The sequence below is a fragment of the Callionymus lyra genome, chromosome 16, assembly GCF_982586985.1.
Source record: "Callionymus lyra chromosome 16, fCalLyr1.hap1.1, whole genome shotgun sequence".
NCBI lineage: Eukaryota > Metazoa > Chordata > Actinopteri > Syngnathiformes > Callionymidae > Callionymus > Callionymus lyra.
Window position 1 is genome coordinate 2718662 of NC_141833.1, and position 21157 is coordinate 2739818.

The 21157-nt window shown below is 38.7% G+C and overlaps 1 protein-coding gene across 1 annotated transcript; it reads right to left on the reverse strand.

Moving 5' to 3' along the window:
* Positions 1-1845: 1845 nt before the first annotated feature.
* rab2a (RAB2A, member RAS oncogene family) lies at positions 1846-20040 on the reverse strand. The gene is made up of 8 exons (XM_087810448.1): positions 19859-20040; positions 14879-14950; positions 13937-14004; positions 11222-11304; positions 10332-10424; positions 9929-10040; positions 5803-5871; positions 1846-2703 (listed from the first exon to the last, which is right to left on the reverse strand). Exons 1-8 carry the CDS (start codon positions 19902-19904, stop codon positions 2608-2610), a joined length of 639 nt encoding a protein of 212 aa, XP_087666574.1. The 5' UTR covers positions 19905-20040; the 3' UTR covers positions 1846-2607.
* Positions 20041-21157: the final 1117 nt, after the last annotated feature.

The following is a 21157-nucleotide window of genomic DNA, read 5'->3' on the forward strand; positions in this document are numbered from 1 at the left end:
ATGTGTATCAATAAACAGGTGACATCGGTGAGTGTCCAGTCCTACTAAGAGCTGGAGCTTTGCTTCACTTGATGCTCTCTACAACAACACAAAGCGATTTAAGATTGTTAAATGTCAGCGGCAGGATCCTGAAGATGTTGTACTACCCTGGTCATTCTTTGAGGAAGTCTGCTGGGAAAGAAACATGAAGAGACAAACAAGGCGCATCCAACTTGCGTATCTGTGACCATGACATCCTTGGTTGTATTTGACGTGTTGAAATTAGGTTTGAAAAGTCACTTACATGTTGTTTTCCCACATTAACAACTACAAATATTAATGAAGTGTTTCACAAGGTCAGCGCCTCTTGTATTAAAATGTCACAATTTCATCCTCTTGAACATTTGTTTGAAATATAGTAACCATCAGTGTCTAAATCTTTGAATTATAATCCACAGATGTGACCTTTGACCACATCATGTCACAGATGATATAATTACAGGGTGGCGTTCACTCATGCTTGTGACATGGACAGTTAAAGGTTCTGGGTTGAGTTGTCTTGTAGAGACCATCTATAGATAACCATCAGAATGACATTTTTACTGAGTTTATAATGTTTTATTATACTTTAATGTGATAGCATTTTCATTTTTTGTCTTTTTTTTTTTTCCAAATGTAATTTTTTTTTCCAAAGAACAAACAGCAAATATCGTTAAGGTAGGAGAAGGTAAAGGAGGGAATGAAGCAAGAAAGGGACACGCACACAAAACATCAATCAATTCATAGAGATATGAAGAGATGGATCAATGGATGGATGAGGTCTGGCTTGATCCTCCCTGTGACTCCTCGCAGTCCACACACACATGTTCCTGAACCAATGAACAGAATTCAGTATGAATTAAAATAAAATTAAAAGATTACATTTTAATACATCCGAGAGGGCAGGCAACGTGTCATTTAAGTGTGTGCGCACCAAGAAAGGGGATAAGGAACGGAAACATTGGCTTTACTCAAATGCCCAAAGCTAAATTGAAAATGCCAAATCGGCACGTGTCTTATACATGATGCCTTGTTTACAGCTAGTGGTGAAATGCCTTTTATATGCAGCCGGTGTCTTGGTAGTGAAGTTAAGGCAGATCCTGATCTCAGGGCGAGACTGAAGAAGGAACAGGTCATTTCTTCAGCTCCACCTCTTCCATGACAACAGTTTGGCAATAAAAACACAAATGCTTATGGAGGAAGAAGCAGAGAAAACTAGACTAAGCAGATACAACAAGGAAACGCTGCCATTACATCAAAGATCTCGAGCCGAAAAAAGAAGAGGGGAAAAGGGAAAGATTGAAGCAGTCATCAATCAAGCGCCCAACAGTACATATTATAGATCAGCCGGCTAATTCATGGCGGAAATCAACGCTCGCTTTCGAGGGAGACACGCTGACATTTACAGTTGGAGTCTGTTCTCCATCAGGGACGCTCAATGCTTCTTCACGACCTCGCTAACAGCCTGTTATCATTCACACTTGTCATTTAAACAAAAGGGCACCAGCTACCCCCATAGCTCGGGCCGCTGGGTTTAAATGAAAGTTGCTAGGAATGCTAAAAAGCATCTGGAATTTCAGAGAGTAAAGATAACAGGTAACTACATGCCAAGTTTTACTTTCAACAACCTAAAAGGGACAGAATCTTAAGATCTATATTTACACAAAGCATCGCCCGATAATACACAAAGAAAATCTCCATTTAAAAAAAAAAATTATGCTTTTTAACTTCATAGTCGCGGCTCCTGCTCTCACCATCCATTAACGTCTCGGAAAAAGACCTCCTTTCCGTCTCTTGTGGTTCTAGAAAGGATCCATGTTGACAATGTACAGTTTGGTCTTTTATTCTCTCCCCATAACAATTAAAACACATTTAAGCCACAATTTGTAGTGTCCATTAAATACATTTCATCTGCAAGTCAACAAAAAGAGAAGAACATGAAGGGCAAAATGAACAGAAGAGAAGCACAAAAACGTCATCAGCACACATGAACAGCAGGCACAGGGGGACTTAACTGGAATACCTAGATCTCTTCCACACATGCAAGAAAAATGACTCTTCATGTCCAAACACGTCTGCTGCCAACATGACGCGTCATTTTCCTTCAACACTACCGTGTGTGTGTGTGTTTTATTTTAAACAGCCACTTGATAAGGTGTCGAGTTTCGACCCACATCATGTCTCTGCCTGGACAAAGTCAACTTCCTGTTGCCAAAGCTACAGACTCAAAGGGACTCGCTCTAGCACCCCTAACAACATCCTCATGGTTTCAACAAGGTATGTCCTAAGAAATGATGAATATAGTTTTTGCAAAACTCAACGCTGACTTTAGGGGGTTAATGTGCATGTGAAGCCGGAACTGCCCTAGTAAAAAGCGCAGACTGATGAAACCTTCAGTGGTGGCAGGAACAGGGAAGAAGATAGGAACAACACAGAAAGGATAGCTGGATGGATGGAAGAGAGGTTAACTGTTACGCCGCATGGACAGTTCTGTAGAAACGTAAAGGATGGTTGGAGAGGGCGCAGAGCAGAAAGAGGGAGGGGGGAATTGTGGGAGCAGTTGAAAGGATGAGAAGGTCGGGAGTGTCTTCAGCAGCAGCCTCCTCCGGCCTGTTGGCCTCCCTGACTTCCAGGAAGTGTTGAGTTGGTGGTGGGATGCTGGGGTCCAATCTTAATGCCGTTGGCCTGAAAGACGACAAACAAAGAGATCATTAACGCTCTTATTCCCAAACTACCAGAATCGCTAGCAGCAGTCAGAGTGAAAGGAATACATACAATACATCAGTGACATTTTCGAGTGTAGCAGAAAAAACACCCAGTCTTGAAATTCATGAGTGCACTTTTCATGATGTCATTCAGTATTTTGCCAAATTCAACACATCTTGTGGCTACATTTGGATCTCATTAAAGGGAGATCACCATCCGTGATGACATTATGTTGCCCGCCACAACTCAAGAGCAGCCAGAACAAGACCCTCTTTATACAGGATCAGATTGTTAGGATCATATCCTGGGTAAAGGATTAACTACATCTTGACGAAATAAACTTTAATTAAAGGTGAAGACGAGTCAGTTATATGCACAATGTTTGGCAGATATTTTCAAGTCAACATAGTGATTATGACCAGCAAATTTGGATGTGGCTCCATGTTAATTTCTTCAGGTGGTCCCCATTTCTAGTTCTTAGGCTGAAACTTGCGCCATGGAAGCAATAGCGTGTAAACTTTAGCATGGCAACAATGATTATTTTGAGCAGATTTACACAAAACAAACAATTAACACAGTGATTAAGAAGAGAAGAGGATCGCACACTCCTTGGACAGGTCGTGGATGCGATACACACAGAAGACCTATATCTCGGAAGCTAACAAAGTTTGCTAAGAGCAAACACTGTATAAAACCAAGTTGTTTTCATGATCATATTTTTTACAATTTTAGACAACACCCCGTTTCTTAAAAATATTTTTTTAATTGAACTTATTCCTCTAATCTTGTCTCTCATGTCTGAATCACATGTTCCAAACTCATGGCCAGAAGTTGTTTTATGGGGCCCCCCATGATGTTTGCTCAAAAGCAGAAAACCTATAAAGATGCCCGTGTTCAAGATAAAGAACAGAGATGATGGATGTCAACGATTATACATAGACTTCAAATGATGGTTAAAGTGGAGTTGAAAGGAGTTGGTTATGTTCTAAACACATACCAGACGGTAACAACGCCAAAAAAAGTCACAAAGCTAACTTCAACACACTATGGTCAGCAAACCTTGATTAAAAAATACTTCTAAAGGTGGATGTTGGCGGCAAATTTGTGTGCAATTCCCTCAAGCTGTTCCGAGCGGTCGGCGTAACGCAGAAACTGCAAACGTAACAGCCGCAGCCGTGGCCGTCCCCTGTGCGGAGGAATAAAAGTCGCCTGCAGAATGGGAGTGTGGCAGCTTTCATGGTGAGATTAACACTACACAGCGCCTGCAGGGGCTCCTATTAGATCACATCAGTGACATGGCAACAGGTGCTCCTGCGCCGCACAAAGGCAAAGGGAACACCGGCAGCATTCAAAGATAGCAGAGAAAAAAAAAACGAAGAAACAGAGAGAAGGAAGCAGGTGGGAGGTGGAGAAATCCAACTTTCATCTCTCATCCCGACTGTCGCCGCTATAATGCATTTATCTCCGTGTTTTTCTCAGCAGAACTCCCCCTCCTACTCTCAGTAGCGCCTGTGCCTTTGGGAAACACTGTATGCCCTTAAATCACATTTATTGAGCTAAGGCTGTGTGTGTATGAGTGTTTTCTCATCGTGGCTGCCAACATTTCTGCCGGGGCTTCCCCGGCTCCCTCGCTTTCTCTCCCAGCGAGTCAGCTGATGCGGTTTTGGCCGACGAGCCAGCCTTCACTCCTCCTTACGCTTTGCTCATATCAAAACACACACTGCTTGGCTAACAAGTGGACTTGTTGATACGCATATGGATCTGGCCGCAGTCGAGGGTGTACACAGGCCCAGACTTTAAAAAGAGGAGGGGCTTGAACACAGAGCAAACCATGATGCCAGTTAAGTCTCACGGTTTCATGCAGAAGAATGAGTGTGCACTTTCTTTAAGGGGATAACGTTCTGGATGACTGGAGACTGTCCAAGCTTGTAATGGTGAGAGAGTATGGGGTCGTCCCACATCGTGGAACAAACACTCGTCCGGGTATGATTAGAAAATCCAAAAATACTGCCAACGTAGAATCCATGACATCCTGTACAAGTTCGTGGTTGTTCCTGATACATGATAACAGCCCATGTTATGCCAGTGTTTTACAGATATGGTAATATCTGGTTTCTCAGCAATATTTTTCAAATTTTTTTAACCAACCAATATTATATAGAAATATGTGGATGGTCAACCATATATGCTTTCAAAAGTTAATGCGTATATTGATGTCAAATCATTTTGCTTTTTTAAAGAAAATATTTTTATTTTTATATAATGTACTTAAGTCAGGGGTATCGAAAAAGGCTTTCAAGTGAGCCACATTCCAAATGTGAACAGTGAAATCACAACTCATTCAGAAGTTGCTATATCTTCAACCATGTCTGTGTGCTGGTAGCCACTCGCTTTATGTTTTGTACCGTAACGGGGTTGTTGAAAACCGGTTGAAGTTTGAACTAGTTTAGTCGGTCTACTGGAATTAATCAGTTCAGTTGTCCATGTATGGCAGGGAGTACAGTACAGTGAGAAGGGTCGATACATTTGTTTTGAGAACATCAAAGTAAGTCAAAGACCTACGCTGTGTGCTGTAGCAGTATATATGCTGTATAGTGGGAAATTGTTTATATTAATCTAATTCTAGAACTGATGAGTTTTACTGCCCCTTTCACATACACAGTATAGTACAATAGTGAAGCAAAGAAAAACAGAGAAGTAGACCATTGGAACATTTTTCCTTCCCGACAGGTTGCCTGCATGAAATTCCTGCCTAGAGAACTGTTCAACTAATCTGATAACCTTCTGGATGACTTGATGGCAAAGTGACAGGCTGGCTGGATGAATGTTTGTTTTCTTGCTGAATGACTGAGATCTTGTGGGATGTGAGGAATTTATGAGCTGGCGAGCTGCAGAGAGAGAGAGAGAGAGAGAGAGAGAGACGGATCCAGACAGAAAAGCTCAGGAACGAGAGTGGGAAAACTGCAGGGTTGTGTAGTCAGAGTCAGATGGAGCAAAGAGGTCTTTAAAGGGGGAAGGTGAGTGTGATAAACTCTTGGGGAAAAAAAGAAAAAAAGGGACAGTAGTGGAGCATCTTACCTCATTATTGATATCAAACACTCCTTCCTGGATCTTCTCATAGATCTCCTTGGCTGTGTTAATGAATGCCTGGATGGAAGAAAAGCAATCATATTATTAATTATTCCCACTCATAATAAACCACGTCTTAAGTACCAACTCTTGTAAGATCAAAATGTTTTCCTAGCATACGACACAAACATCCATCCAGTGAACACCACTTTACTTTGTTGGATGACGGCTGGTCCATTATAACACTGTAAGAATCAACTTTTCTTTGGCTGCTAATTGAGAAACAGCTTTGCATTTTACAGATACAGTGCAACAACGAAGATGGTCTCTCAAGCACAAACACATACTTCTGTCTTATATAATAATATAATATAATAACAAAGTCAGTGGTTTGCATGTTCTTGTTGGTGTTGCTAAAACATCTGCGTCTCTGAACTTTGTGGGAACTTTTACATCACATTTTGATTCTCTTAAGATTCCATTTCATCATTTTTCCAATTGCTATTCGAGAAGATTTTCATTTTTCGGTTCTCCTACACTTACCAAAAACAATTACATGTTAACACTACCTACGTGAAAATCAGTTAATATCCATGTTAATCAGAAATACAAGTATTACATTAGTTGCATTTCCTCTTGTAAAACAATAAACCAATAATTAATTTCAAGCAATACTTACACCAAATAAATTATTATATTGTTCCTTTAAGATCTTCATTCTCCATCTAAATTTTTGTCCCTTATAATAATTCCTAAATTATGTTACACAACAAAAAGCTAATTGGTTATTTTGGTTTTGAATGATGATATTTTTGGACACAATATTGAAACAAATCAATGAAACTTTCAGTTCTTAGCTCAGATATGCTGCTTTTTAAAAAGGGCTGCGTTTGTGATGAGGGGAAAAGGTATTCATCTTTTGAGTTCCTTTATCACTCACTAGCCCAAACCTTCCCGCAAGTAAGCGTATCGTTTGTTTTCTTCTTTTGGTTCAAATGAACACATCACTTCACAAATGCCAGAATAAAAACTCTTTAAAAAATGTACTAATAAAAAGGCCTCATTTAAGAAAATGGAGGACTCAGAAAACATAGGTTTGGGCAAACAGAATGGAAGGATGTAAGGAAAGATGGCATGATTATGAGAGGATCCTTACAGATATCCTCCTCCGAGGACCATCCCAGTGTCCACGCACAGAGCCTGACGACAAACCCTGCACACTGATTGGCTGCTGGATGTCACTCAGGCGATGCAGGGTGCAGCTTATGAATATGTATGAACTACAACTGGTTGATATACTGCTGGAGGAGTGGAAGGGGAGATGATGGTGCACAGGGAGAGGGATGATGGGGGAGGAAGAAGAGGCAGGGGGAGGACGGGGGAGGGGGTAAAGAGCAAATGATAGACGTCGAGGGATGAAGTGAGCGAGGATGAAGGTAACGTGGAAGAGGAGTGGTATCGAGAGGATTCAGAGGACACTAATGAGACAAATTAATCATACCACACACACACACACAAGCACACACGCGCACACACACACACGCCCCTCCCCCATCATCTTAACCCTTGAGAGCACTACTCCACACTGTTGTGGGTGTGCGTTTGCATGATATAGGCTATGGAGCGGAAGAAAAAAAAAATCAATGGCTCAAACACAAAACCTGCATTCTTCTCTGTGACAAAACTCTTAATCTCTCTAGTCGGCATTTACATTTCAGCCGACCACATTTTCTCACACACACACACACACACACACACACACACACACACCGATGCCGAGGTGAGACGTCCACGCTACAGTGACGACCATCGACCTGAAAAGTTGATCGTACCGGAGGCATCAACACGTACAGAGATGCCGAGCTGAGGCCACAGGCTGCCACGATGTGCCCTGTAGCACGGCAATATTTATGTGAGCCGATAAGTGAGAAAGGAGTCCCTGAGGACAACAGCCTGCATTCATGGCTCTCAACAACACGAGGGGTGTGTCTCTGCACGATCGCAGCTACGCTCTCGCTGTTGCTGATGTCAAGCCAACTGCTCATCAATACTATCGCTTACTATAAGAGGAGAGTTAAGCATTAGCCCGTCTTATATACACATCTGAAATGGTTATTGCTAGTTCAGATGATAATAGTAAGCAAGTAAGTAAGCTTTACATCAAACAGTGTCTTCATACACTAAGGGTTCAGATAAAGTTTAATTTAAAAGCTCTTGTGTCAAGAATGACCAGTAACTATTTACTACTTAATCATGAAATTAAACTCTATTGACATTTATCCTTTTAAAATTACAACTTTAGTTCTCCGTCTCAAGACCCTAACTACACTTGAAACATCATCATCCTTTAACTTTTGCTCATTATTTTGGTAGAATATTAATATTACTTTGTCTTCTGATGCATTATCAGCCCTATTGTGGGTTGTGTAATTTAACTCTGTAGTAGTTAATGTTGGTAGTTTCATACAGGATTTCATGAATGTGCGTTAAAATTTCCAATAATACATAACAAATATCTATGGTTCACTCTAATGATACAGTATGTTAATTGGAAAAAATACTTTTGTTCATAATTTTGGATTGAAAAAAGGTTTATTTCCAAAACTGTCATGAACTTGTCTTTTCATTCTTTCAAAATCATAATTTTCTTTGCTATCATCCAATTACTCAAACGTCAGATACATTTTCTTTCCTTTTCATTGTTTAATTGTTGACATAACCTGTATCCGTTTTTATCTTATGTTAAACACAATAATCTTTTTAAGTCAAAATGACAACATTAAAATCTAGTTTAATTTATTTATTTAAGTACAATGTGGAGAATACTATTTTATTGCATGCCAAATGTGTTTATTTATTAACATCCCTGATCTTAACTCACCAAGTTTACAAGGCACAACTGCTCATGGAGTCAGTTTCTTACGTTTCTCCATGTATTTAGAGGTACAAGTGTAAGAAGAACTGGACAAAGCCAGGATATTGGTCATCAGCAAAGGCCTTGGTAAGAAGGTTATGGCTATAGACACCATTTATAAAAGTTGAAGATGCACAAAACCATAAACTCGTCCTGATAAAGTGAGATGTGCATGCGGCGAATTATTTGTCTTGTGTTGATTATCCGGTTTTAATAATCACAGGCGACGTCAGCGATTTGGCTCATTTGCCATCTATGCATGTTTGTTTTCTTTAGGACAACATTTGAATTGTGAAATATCAATATTGTCAACTCCATACATACGGCCCACCTAGCACCACAGGCTCTACAAGAATCCTATCGAGGTCAATGAGTGAGCTTGTCATGCTCCAGACCTTAACCCAAGTGGAAACCTGTGGAGGGCGCTGAAGCTCTTTAACTGGAAACTTGAAGGACAGAGTGGAAAGGGCCCAAATCCCTCTTGAATTGTGTAAAAGCTTGGTGACAGACAGTAGGAAACGTCTCATCACTTCTATTCTCGTCTTTCTATATATTAAATATTCACACACAAGTTTTCCATGTTCGTTGGTACAACCAACAAAAGGTATGTTTTTTTTTAACAAAAAAAACTACTAGAAAAAAAAGGGCATTTAAGAATTAGGGGTTTAATATCTAGATATTTTCCATGTTGTCTTGCTAATAACCACGTTAGTTCTAACCTCGATGTACAGCCAAAAATACTGCTTTAGGGCATGTTTTATTATCTTTCGTACATCTTGCTTTTAGGAAACATAAGGCTCTACTTGTTTTATTATTCACACTTCATTATCTGACTTTTTGTCATGAGTGAAAAACATTTAAAATGTCTGAAATTATTGGTAGAAAACCTTGGTTTGTAAGTTTTGCGGGTAATGTGTTCGGTGTTTTACTATAATCGTGAACAGATTACATTTCAGTGTCAAAGCGAGGCGAGATTGACATATTTGCCACTAAAAGAAAAGTCATGGTAGCAATGACTTACAACACGCGGTGCAGAACTGTGCAGGGCCTATTCAGCATGTCAATCATTTTTTGTAACAACTGACCACAACCTAAGTCAATTTATTCTTTCAATTTCAATTGACTGGAGTTGTGTCGGTCATATGTTAATCTGGAATTCAATGTGGGCAAAAGAAGATTGATTCATTAAACAATAATGTGTTTGTGTTCACGCGGTCTTACCTCCTCTACATTAGAGGCAGTCTTTGCCGACGTCTCCATGAATATGAGCCCGTGTTCTCTGGCAAATGCTTCTCCTTCCTCTTTCTTCACCTCTCTCCGGGACTCTAGGTCACTGAAACAAAATAATAACAAGAGTAAATGAGGAAGTCAATATGCAAAAACTTCTCATACGTTATAATACAACTGAATTTATGTGAAGCTATATGCGCAATTAAAGGCAGTGTTAATGATAATGTTACTACTTTGAAAAGTGTATTTTCAACATTGACATTGATCTCAGAAATTCCCAAATGAAAACCTGTATACATCAACATAGACACAGACTCTGATATTTTATGCTTTTTAGCATTAGTTCATTGTGGTTTCGGAGTCCTTCTTTCGATTGGAACATGACATGAAGTACCTTTTGTTGCCAATGAGCATGATGACCATGTTAGAGTTGGAATGTTGACGGGCGTCCTCTAGCCAAGTCGTCAAGTGGTTGAAAGTGTCCCGTCTGTCAGGAAACAAAATAAACATTTACAATACTGACTTTTTAGCCTGATGGGAAAATCAACATGACTTTTTAAGACAATTTAATCCAGAAATCTTTGGCATTCACCAATCAATCCAACAAACGGTGTCTTTAAAATACTGATATATTCAATAATTTAAACATTATACATTTCTTTTTTACTCTTATAAACGGTATCTGGTAGTTTCAAGTGTGAAAGCGGTTAAAGAAAAAGCACACTTCATCATTTTAGGAAGATCAATCAGGAAGTTTGAATTCATTCTGTGAAAGAGCTCATAACTCAGATGACTTGTATGTCAAATGGATTTTACTTGCTAAAATAGATGCCATGTTACCAACCGTGTAAACAAGAGAATATACTTGTACTTCTACAATAGAATGTACAGCAATAGTTAGCAAATCATTATTTATTTACAATTTCTTGTAAACTCCTTTAAGTCCACCCAGGTCTGATGAGTGAAGACAACACATCCACATCCATTTGGGGTCAAAGATCATACGGTCCTTCAACTCATTATGATTTGACTCTTGAGACCAGGCGGAACAATAATACATTTACGGCTGATCTGATCAGTAAAGATTTCATTCAGCTCTGGACCAGGACACGTTCTGAGTGAAGGCAGACTGTGCCGATGGCTGCAGAGTGCTGCTGAGCAACAGGAGTTGTCGAGGAAGTGCCACATTTCTCACTGCTCTTTGCACCGACAGAGAAGACTTGTTCACTAAAAGTGTGGACGGGCTTCAGTGTTGCAGCCTGGCATTGCATAGCCGGTAGTTACCTTGTGATGTCATAAACTAGCAGCGCCCCGGCAGCTCCTCTGTAGTAAGACCTGGTGATGGAACGGAACGACTCTTGCCCAGCCTGCAGCGAGAAACATTTAAGGAGAGAAACTCAATTAGGACTATTAGAATTCACACGGGTGCCGTTATAAGCTCGAGATTACGTAGAAATGTAGCAGGATCCCCGTCCTCGGAGGACTTTACTGACAACAGCCATGACTTTTTCATGAGCCCGTTGATGTACTCTCTGTGTGTCTTCATGAATAAGATGATGTTACATGATTGTTTGGTAGAAACTTGTGAGGCTTACTGCGCAGGTCATCTTGTCCTGTGAAACCTCTTGTATGATCCCACACTCATTGTCTCACATTCACAGTCTGTTCCTTGAGCCCCAACCCCCTCTCCTCCCCATCGCAGGGCCTCCTCTCGTCCTGCATAGAGCAATTGTATTCCTCCCAACCCCCAGCTAAGACTATTCATGCTGTGTTTCAGTCAGAAGTACAGTTACAATGTTTTCTGTGTCTCGTTACGACACGAGTGGGGGGGGGAAACTAAACGTTTCTGTGCCTGCAGCTGCAGCCCCACACTGCTCCGACCTCATGTGTCAGACAGACAGTCGGTGAATCATTCAACAAGTCAGAGAGAAACCGGTTGCAGAACGACTGGTTGATGAAGCCATTGGTCACCAAGTTACAGGAGCCACGGGTCATCCAATGGGCACGGAGCTTGAAACAATCCTTCATTCATGAAGCAGCCAATCGGCTAATGATGCCGTTAGTGAATTAATGATAAATTAGGGTGAAAGCGAGGGCGCTCGACGTGTCTGGCTGCCATCTGGCCTACAGGCGTTTGTGCAGAATACACGCACATCTTCACAATGTGTGGATCCTACACTGCTTCTCTATGCTCTGTTGTTGGTGTATCAAGTATCATGCTTCGTGTCACACTCACGCAGCTCTGGAGGGTTTCATTACAATTACACACCATCAGACGGAACACCACACAAGTGAAACTCCTCATTGAAGGACACGTGCCTTATACTGCTTATTGATGAGGCGCTGGCGCCATCTGCTGGAATTACCCTGAAACCTCAGCCCCCTAACATCCGCCCCTCTAACTAAACATCACTTCTCTTTATGATAAAAAGGTTTTAAGAAAAAAGGTTATTACTTAAAATGAATACAATTAAAAAGAAAACATTGAGGTGCTCGCCCTTGATATTAGAGGCTCCGCATCTTTCACTGAGCAATGAATGTTGAAACGTACAACATCACTGAAAATAATTTAGTTGAATACTTCTTTAGATCTTGATAAGCTGACACATTTATTTAAACCACATTTTTATTTGAAATCCAAAATGTAAAACATAAATCTATATTCATGAAGTCAGCTTAGTTACCCCTCACAGGTCCTAACTAAAGCTTTGCATTTTTCATTTAAAATATTCTTTACGGTTTGTATCTTATTAAAACTCTAGGGCACTGCTGGGTACCTTAGTTAGTTTCCTAATAATTGTGTTTTTATTCAACTCTTGTGCTACAAAGTTACAAACATCCAGGTTTGTATTGTATTGTATGCATGCCTTTTTTTTTTACACTACATCTCTCGGCTCCATTTCATCAGTAGAAAACCTCAGAGGTTCTTGAAGCTTCTCAAATATTTTTAAATAGCATTTTCGTACATTTTGTACATATACCAGCTATAGAATGAAGAAAAAAAGGTTCACAGAAGATCTAAATATTTTTCAAGACCAATGACACAAATTATATTTTGAAACAAAAACATTTGAACACTGAAAACCATGAGCAGCAAACCATACTGGCAAAGTAGCGTTGAGGGAAGCAGTCTGTAGATTTACTTTTCATGATGACTTAGATAGCAGCTTTGATCCTTGTTGGGTCAGCTTTCTTTTTCATGTACTTTGTAGAATATATACTGTGTTTATGAGAGAGCCAAAAGGTTGATAAAAATACAAAACATTAACTTTAAAAATAATAATAAATAACTCAACGACTTCCTGAAAGATGCCTGTGATGACCCAATGTGATCTGGCATAGAAAGTTCTCCAATTAAAAGAGTTATTCAAGTTTGTTTTTTCCCCATTCCACACAGTTTTTCTTTCATGTGCATGAAAACAGCACTCTGTGCAAAACCAGCTATATTAGAAATGACCTTAAGTGTCTCACTCCTTGTGTCAAGTCAGTCCTGGTCCTGACAGACAATTACAGTCTTAGTAAGATTTTTTTAGATGGACATCTTATGACAGTGCAATATTGAACGTCTTGTAGCTTGGGTAGGATACTTTTTTCATGGATGATTTTTAAAGAAAACATAGTGCTTCCAATTTATTAAATCTCTAAATGAAACAGTTCCGTCATCGGGACCGGCAGTGCTGAAAAAACCTTGTGCTATCATATTATGTGGCCGTACAAAATGATTTGATAGGGCCATGTCAGTTAGGCTCCACTCTCAACATATGTTCATCAGTTCACTTATGAGTGAAAGAAACGGAAAATATCTCCTTAAAAATAACAAAGTATTGAAACTATATATCCAAAAAACAGATTATAATCCATTTTATTGGCCTTTAATGTTTGAATTGTTACCCTGTATTCTGAGTTTAGCCCAACTTGGGTTAGGTTTCAAGATTAAAAAATGAGACATAATTACTTTAAAGTAGGATGACCAAAATGATAATCAAAGTAGTATCTTACCGTGTCCCAGATCTGCAGTTTGATCTGTTTACCATCTATAGTGATCATCCGTGCTCCAAACTCCACACCTAGACGAAGAAAGGCAAACATTAAAATGAATCAAAAATATAGCACGCTGATACAAATTTTGTCCAATAGACAAGACAGTTGTAGTACATTTTTGTGCGTGCTTCAGCAGGTGGAAAATTTGAGATCAAGAATCCTAGTTATAAATAAGGTGTAAGATAGGGAAAAAGAAAAAAAGAGAGAATAAATACTGATCATGGTTCTCTGATGTGCCAATAGCACTTTGTCATTCTAGAAATGTGTAAAATTTAAGGCCTACAGGCTAGATTTTCTATGACATTTGTAACATTTTTTTGGTCAACTCTACAGTAGAAAAAACACACGACATGTAGCGCTAATGTGGTATTTGAGCTTAATTATGTGCTGATGAGAGTCCAACAATATACATTCGGGACTATTCAGACACAACAGTTCACGGCTAATGCCTGACCAGAGGCGGCGTTCTCGAGATGAAGTCCAGGATTCAGGGAATGAAACGTCACTGTCTGGTGCCCAAATCCCCAGTGAATCGTCATGATGTCACGTGAGCCAAACATTTCCCACATCTTATCTGAGGCAGGGTTGCAGGGGCAGCACCAGAAGTCAAGCAGGCTAGACTTCTGACCTCTTCCCAGAAATCTTGAGTTCTTCTGAGGTAGTACTGTGGCGTTCCCAGGCCAACTGAGGGACATAACTCTCTAGCGTGTCCTGGGTTGGCCCCAGGGCCTCCTTGCAGGTCAACTAGCCTTTAACACCTAATTCAAGAGGCTTTTTGAGTGATTTTAAATCAATCTAATGCGACAGTTCTTCATAGTGAGAATAAAAGTAGTTTGGTATTAAAATATATACATTTATAACAACACACTATCAACAGTACAAATGAAAAGGTTCTCTTACCAATGGTGAGGTCGTGAACTGGCTGAAACCTCTTGTCTGTGAACTGTAGTAATAGACACGATTTTCCCACGCCTGGAAAATCAAAAACAGAAAAACAGGTTTAATTCACCAAGAAAGACAAATATTTTTTATAAGAAGCATATGGTTCATTATAAATGTCATTGAAGAAATGACAGTGAAAAGGCTTTAGTTGCCTCAGTATGCAAACATCTATAGCGTCACATGAGAAAAACTTTGTCTCAAGTGCTTGCCAAAACCAATATTATGACAGTGGGAAGCCGAAAAACAGACACAACAGGTTTTCCTAAGTTGACAACATGACCTAAAACAAAGACATGACTATTCCATCTGAGATGAGAGAAATCATATTTTACTAATGTCACTCAATTAAATAAGGAAGTCTAAGAAAAACTAAGTTAATAATTGCAAAGAGATTTTTCAATCTGGTTTGTAAATTAATATTTAAAAAGTAATACACAACACAGAGAAGGAAAATACACATTTTATAACCAAAAGTGATTAAGGCGAGACAATGGATGCTTTGTGTTTCACATGTAAACAAATGGCACTAAACTTTCCGATTAAAACGACATTGAAAAGGTTAAAAAGTTGGACACCCCTGTATCGTACCTATGTGACACGGTTTAAAGATCCAGTTGTGCAAATATACATTTTTCAGCATTGGTTAATAATAATGACCATTGTCAGTAACATTCGATTTAAACATCGCTTGCTTTGTGTATCAACTTATAAGCAGCAATATCTTAGCAACTAGCTAGGAAGCAGCTGAAAGAAGACAAGTGAAAAAAAAAAAAAGAAACGATAATGGCTCGGTCATGGAGAGAAAATGGTGGAGATGACAAACTGGTGCTGGCTTCCACTTTCATGGTTTCCAAGGGTTACCATTGCCAGGCACTGATGCTGTTGGATGCAAATAACGCGAGGATGACAATAAGATGGAGGGACACGTTTCCTTATTATTTGGGAAAACATGGCTTTAAGCTCATGTCAGAGTTCTAAGGATGAGGGTTAGATATTTTTAAATGGTTTACGCTTTGGTCTTGGTTCTAATAACGCTCTTAGCTCAGTGGCACTTATGTGAACCGTAACTAAAACACGTTTGCATTACAAAACTCATTCATGAATTTAAGGATTAAAAGGCCATGGTTGCAAAAAATGTGTTTTTTGTTTCATTTTAAATCAAACATTGTAGAAATCAAGTCTCAAAGCATCAAGTTAGTTCAAACTTTGTTTAATAAATGTATTTAGCTAACATACAGTCAATAATATGCGTTTAGATTGTGACAAGAGAAGTGGAAAAGGAATAATAATTTATATTATGGGTCAGTTTCTGATACAAAGTCATGCTACCTTTGCTAACTCTATATATATATATTTTTTTTAAAGTAGGCCAACATTTTAATATAACAAATGTGAATAGTATCTCCAATGAGGGAATTTACAGTTTGACATTAAGATTAACAAATATACTCCTCAGATGAGTAAAGGAGAAATTACCTTCAACGTCTTACCATAGTCCACTAGCAAACAGTTTAATGTCAACTGTGTAACTGACAGGTTTGTTAGGAACCTTTGTCAGGTAGCATGACAAACAGTGAAGATGAGCCCAAACGTCGCAGTAACTAATTCAATACATGAGTTAAGACCCGTGGGGGGTTGGGGGAAATTTAATTAAACACACAGCTAGGAGCCATGTAGCTCACTTTTAAATATTGGGACAGTTTACACCAGTTAAAGACAGTTTTCTGATCTCAAAGTCATCAAAGTAAATTCTTGAAGACAATTACAAAATTAAAATGAGTCGAAATATATATATATATTAAAAAAAAAGCAGTCTCACACTTTACATTAATGGTGCAGTTTCTCTGCATGCAGCTGTAAGGGATTTTTCCAAAATAACAGAAGATTTAAGGAAAATCAAGATGATATTTTGTAAAAAAAAAAATAGAACTTGTCCTATGAAAGTATCCTTTCTATTATAAACAAACTCAGAACCCTCTGGAAAGGGTGTTGTGCAACTTTCAGACTACTAGTGTTTCAATCAATCTCAAGATAATCCGATATCACTTTCGTGGAGATTAAGCCACTTATGCCGTGTTACCGTATCATGCAACGTTACTCATGTGGGAACATCCAGTAAAGCTTATGTCCTGTGGATCAATATCAAATATATATATATATATATATATATATATATATACAGTATATATAATGATCACAACTGCACTAATAATCCAATAATGCAGATGTATAATTAGCGTGTTATGGTCATTGAACGTAGATGTATGATCAGTTAAAGAGGTAATAAATTGAGAAAAGCATTTAATTAAAAGTTTCCAAAAGATTATAAAGACTAAAATTAGTATGTACTGTATAAATTATGGCTTGCACTTAACCTTGGACATATATAGAACACGTTGGCTTAATATTGAAGTTAGAGGCAGCATTCCTCTTAATAAGATTGAAATACATTTCAGATTTTCCTGAAAATTCCACACCGAGAGAAAATAGAATAATAAATCCGTAATAGACAGCGTTCACCTTTAATTAAGGCGCATGACAAGGATTTCTGGGGGAACAAAAGTGTTGACTGCTGATTTAGAGTACTGCCTTGTGAGGCAGGGACAGTCACCAGACCCCCACGACTCAATTAAGGTAATAAGGGAAGAGAAAATAAATTATTTAGCTTCTCAAGTTATTTTATTGTAACACTTTTCCTAAAGTGGTTTGAAGTATTGCATTAAAGCAAATTCTTTAAACTAAAATGATACCATCAACTTGTTTGGTATTATTTCAAATATGTGAACAATTGGAAAATATGCAATTATATGAGCTTTCAGAGGGAATAACATGAACAAACTAAAATTAGGCCTTTGCAGTATTTCAATATGTATATAAATATATAAAGGAAGTATTTTATTAATTCTATGAAATTAAAGCCTGTTTTCTTAAGGTACCAACTGAGGAACCAAAGATGTGGAATAAACATTAAAAAAGCCAAAATTAGTGTGTATGATTTATGTTAAAACCCACTAAATTTTTTACATTTTCACCTTTCATGTCCATTGTAATCATTAAACGTATGACAGTCTGCTACATTGTGGTGACAGTGCACATTTTTAGTGCAGACAATGCTGATTCAGTGAAAAGAAACTAAAGTTTGAGCACTACAGTAAACCTCCATTTGTAAAATAAATATAAATAGACTGTACACTTCAATCAAACTTCACCATGTTTTCTTTCAAGTATTGCCTGTAGTTCAAATAAAAATAAAAGGTAGAATAGAGAGTTTGTCAAAGGACTTGACTGCCTGCTTGTTTAGGATTATAATACATTCAACCAACAGTGCCATGAACGCATCATGTTTATTCTCCGCAAGTACCGTTAAAAAAAAGTTTTGAATGTTAGACTAAGAAACTTGTTTGAGAAGAGAATCACATATTTAAGTTTGTATCAGAAACAATGTTATTAATATATCAACTGTTTTTATGGAATACTTAAAAAAATAAAAAATACAATTTTAATTAAAAAAATGAAACCAGCTGGAATTCACAAATATGGTTATTTTAGGATTATCACACACACGTCAAATGCATCTTAATCTACCTCTGCTACATCTATTCAGATGGCATGTGTTACTATATACATCCGGTCCGACTTCTACAATCTCTTTACACAGAAATATTATTACTGACCTCAAATGATCCTGAAGTGGACTTTTTCATATCACTTTAATGTTTTAAAAAAGGTCCAACAGCTCTTTTCTTTTAATTCAGAGTTGAATATTTTGAGTTTAATAAACTATTAGGTATTCCAACCAATTGTTTTAGGTGTCTTTATTGATTGAGAGGTTGACATTAAATCAGATACTCTATTATACATAATATTCCAAAGTGTTTGGCTGTACAAGAGAGGTTGTTCCCAATTAAACAGGCTAACATGGGGAGTTGGCCAAAGTTATTCATATCCAAAAATGGTTTCAGACATTGCCATATATTTATGACACATCAGACAAATGCATATTAAAAATTTAACAGCAAAATCAAACTTGTTAGTTCTGACCTGGCTATGCTAGCTTGAAAAAACAGAATCAACTTTGACAACCAGCATCTGGTAAATGTGTTTCTAAGCAATCCAAACATTTTTGGAATAGTTATTTTCTTGATAAACATGTAAACAAGCCAAGTCATGATGAAACTCTCGTTTCAATATGTGCAACACAAGCTAAACTACTTATAGTTTTTGTTTTTTTTATCCTTAATAGTTTGTTTTTTCAATTGGAATTGAGAAGCTGAAAATGATATTTGAGTAAGCGTTTCTACTGATGCACCTGCTCTCCCACAGACTGCACCGAGTGCCTTGGTTAAGGCAGAGCAAATGGCCGGTTAAGATAGTAAAGAAGGTTATATTTATCAGAATAAATAACATTTACGACTTATAACGGAGGGACACATGCACTTGTTTATGAAAGGCCTGCGCAATTCACACATTGACAGGCTTAGTTGGTCGCTGTGGCCTTTTTCCGAGGAGGGACGTTACCTCAAACAAACAGTGATGTATGTCGATAAATGCGAAAGATAAACAACTAATACTGAAGTCACCGGTTCGATACAACTGGAAAACAATAGATTCAAGTCATGTAGATACTCGGTGCAACATTATTTTTCGAGGAATCTGTGCTAGCTAGCATTATGCTAACACCCCCCCACCCAAGAGGAACAAAAGGCCCAACTTTTAATTCCGACTTTAAATTAAGATATAATGTGTTCGGGGTCGTACTCGGGTGATGTTTGCTTTAACAACAAGGGCATGATGTTTAAAAAAAAACATGGGGATATAGAGAAGGCGCTGTCATCCCAGCGCTGGGTTCTGTTTGTACCACGTCATTGGACTGTCCAACACTGCGGAAATGGGCCACTAGCCTAAAAGCTAACTACCCGAGTGTGTAGGCGTTCTTACCCGTGTCCCCGATGATGATGTATTTGAAGAGGTACGCGTACGCCATGATCTTTGTTGACGCAGTCAGCTGTCTCGAGCGGAACACCTTCGTGAAAGTGAGCGGTGTAGCTGTCAGCGCGTTAGCCTGTTTTTCTCTGTCGCCGCTCACAAGGAACAATAAACAGCCAGACCCAGCGGTGACGTCACACTCCCCGCCCTCGCCACGCTACAGTGTGATGGCTTCAGGGTGCCTCGGAAGTTTCGAGATGCGTTCGCGGTCATCCATTTCTTATTATTTGTGTCTGTTTGTTTTGCTCCTTCAAAAAAAGCCGCTTGATCGACCGTACGGTTAATATTCCGTCGCCTGCAAAGTTAAGTTAAATTCTACTGCAGAGAAAGAATGTTTTAATCGTTACTCATATAGTAAGTAAGTAAGTAAGTAATTTGATCGATTTTGTTTTCATTTCAATAAAGTGAAACAATGTGTGTGACAATGAAATTCAGCATGATCCTGGTGATGACTGAGGACCAGAGGATACAGTGATGACTGAGGACAAGAGGATACAGTGATGACTTAGGATGAGAGGATACAGGGATGCCTGAGGACAAGCGGATACATTGATGACTGAGAACGAGAGGACACAGTGATGACTGAGGCCGAGAGTAAGTAAGTAAGTAGGTAAGTAAGTAATTTTTATTTATATAGCGCTTTTCCAGACCAGGGTCACAATCCAAAGCGCCTAAACAATCAAAACAATACTCAATAAAGTACTGTATATACTTTAAAGGGCAAGGTAAAACTGATAATACAACAGGAGTTCCAGAAAATCAAGGAAAAGCCTGAACAAATAGAAACGTCTTAAGATGTTTCTTGAAGGAGTCAGTAGACTCCATCAAGAGCAAAGAGAGAGGAAGATCGTTCCAAAGCTTAGGAGCAACAGTCTGGAAGGATTTCTCTCCTCTGGTCCTGAAGCGTGTGCGAGGAACCATAAGTAGATTCTGATCCACAGACCTCAGAGCCCGAGCTGGGGTGTAAGGCTGGATCAGACCATTGATGTAAGGAGGAGCCTGACCACGAATAGATCTGAAAGTATATAGTATATAGGGATAGCAATGCTTATAAAACTTGAGCAGAACCATTTTCATTAAATATCTAATATCCTACTGCCGCATCCTCTAACACGGTGGTGCCCGCGGGCACCAAAGGATTAACCCTTGAGCCTGTTCAATAATATTTTTTCAAACATCATTGGTTTGTTTTGTCTTTTCTTTCGTGTTACCCCATTGGTATTTATTGGAGGATTAATAATGGGCCAGGAG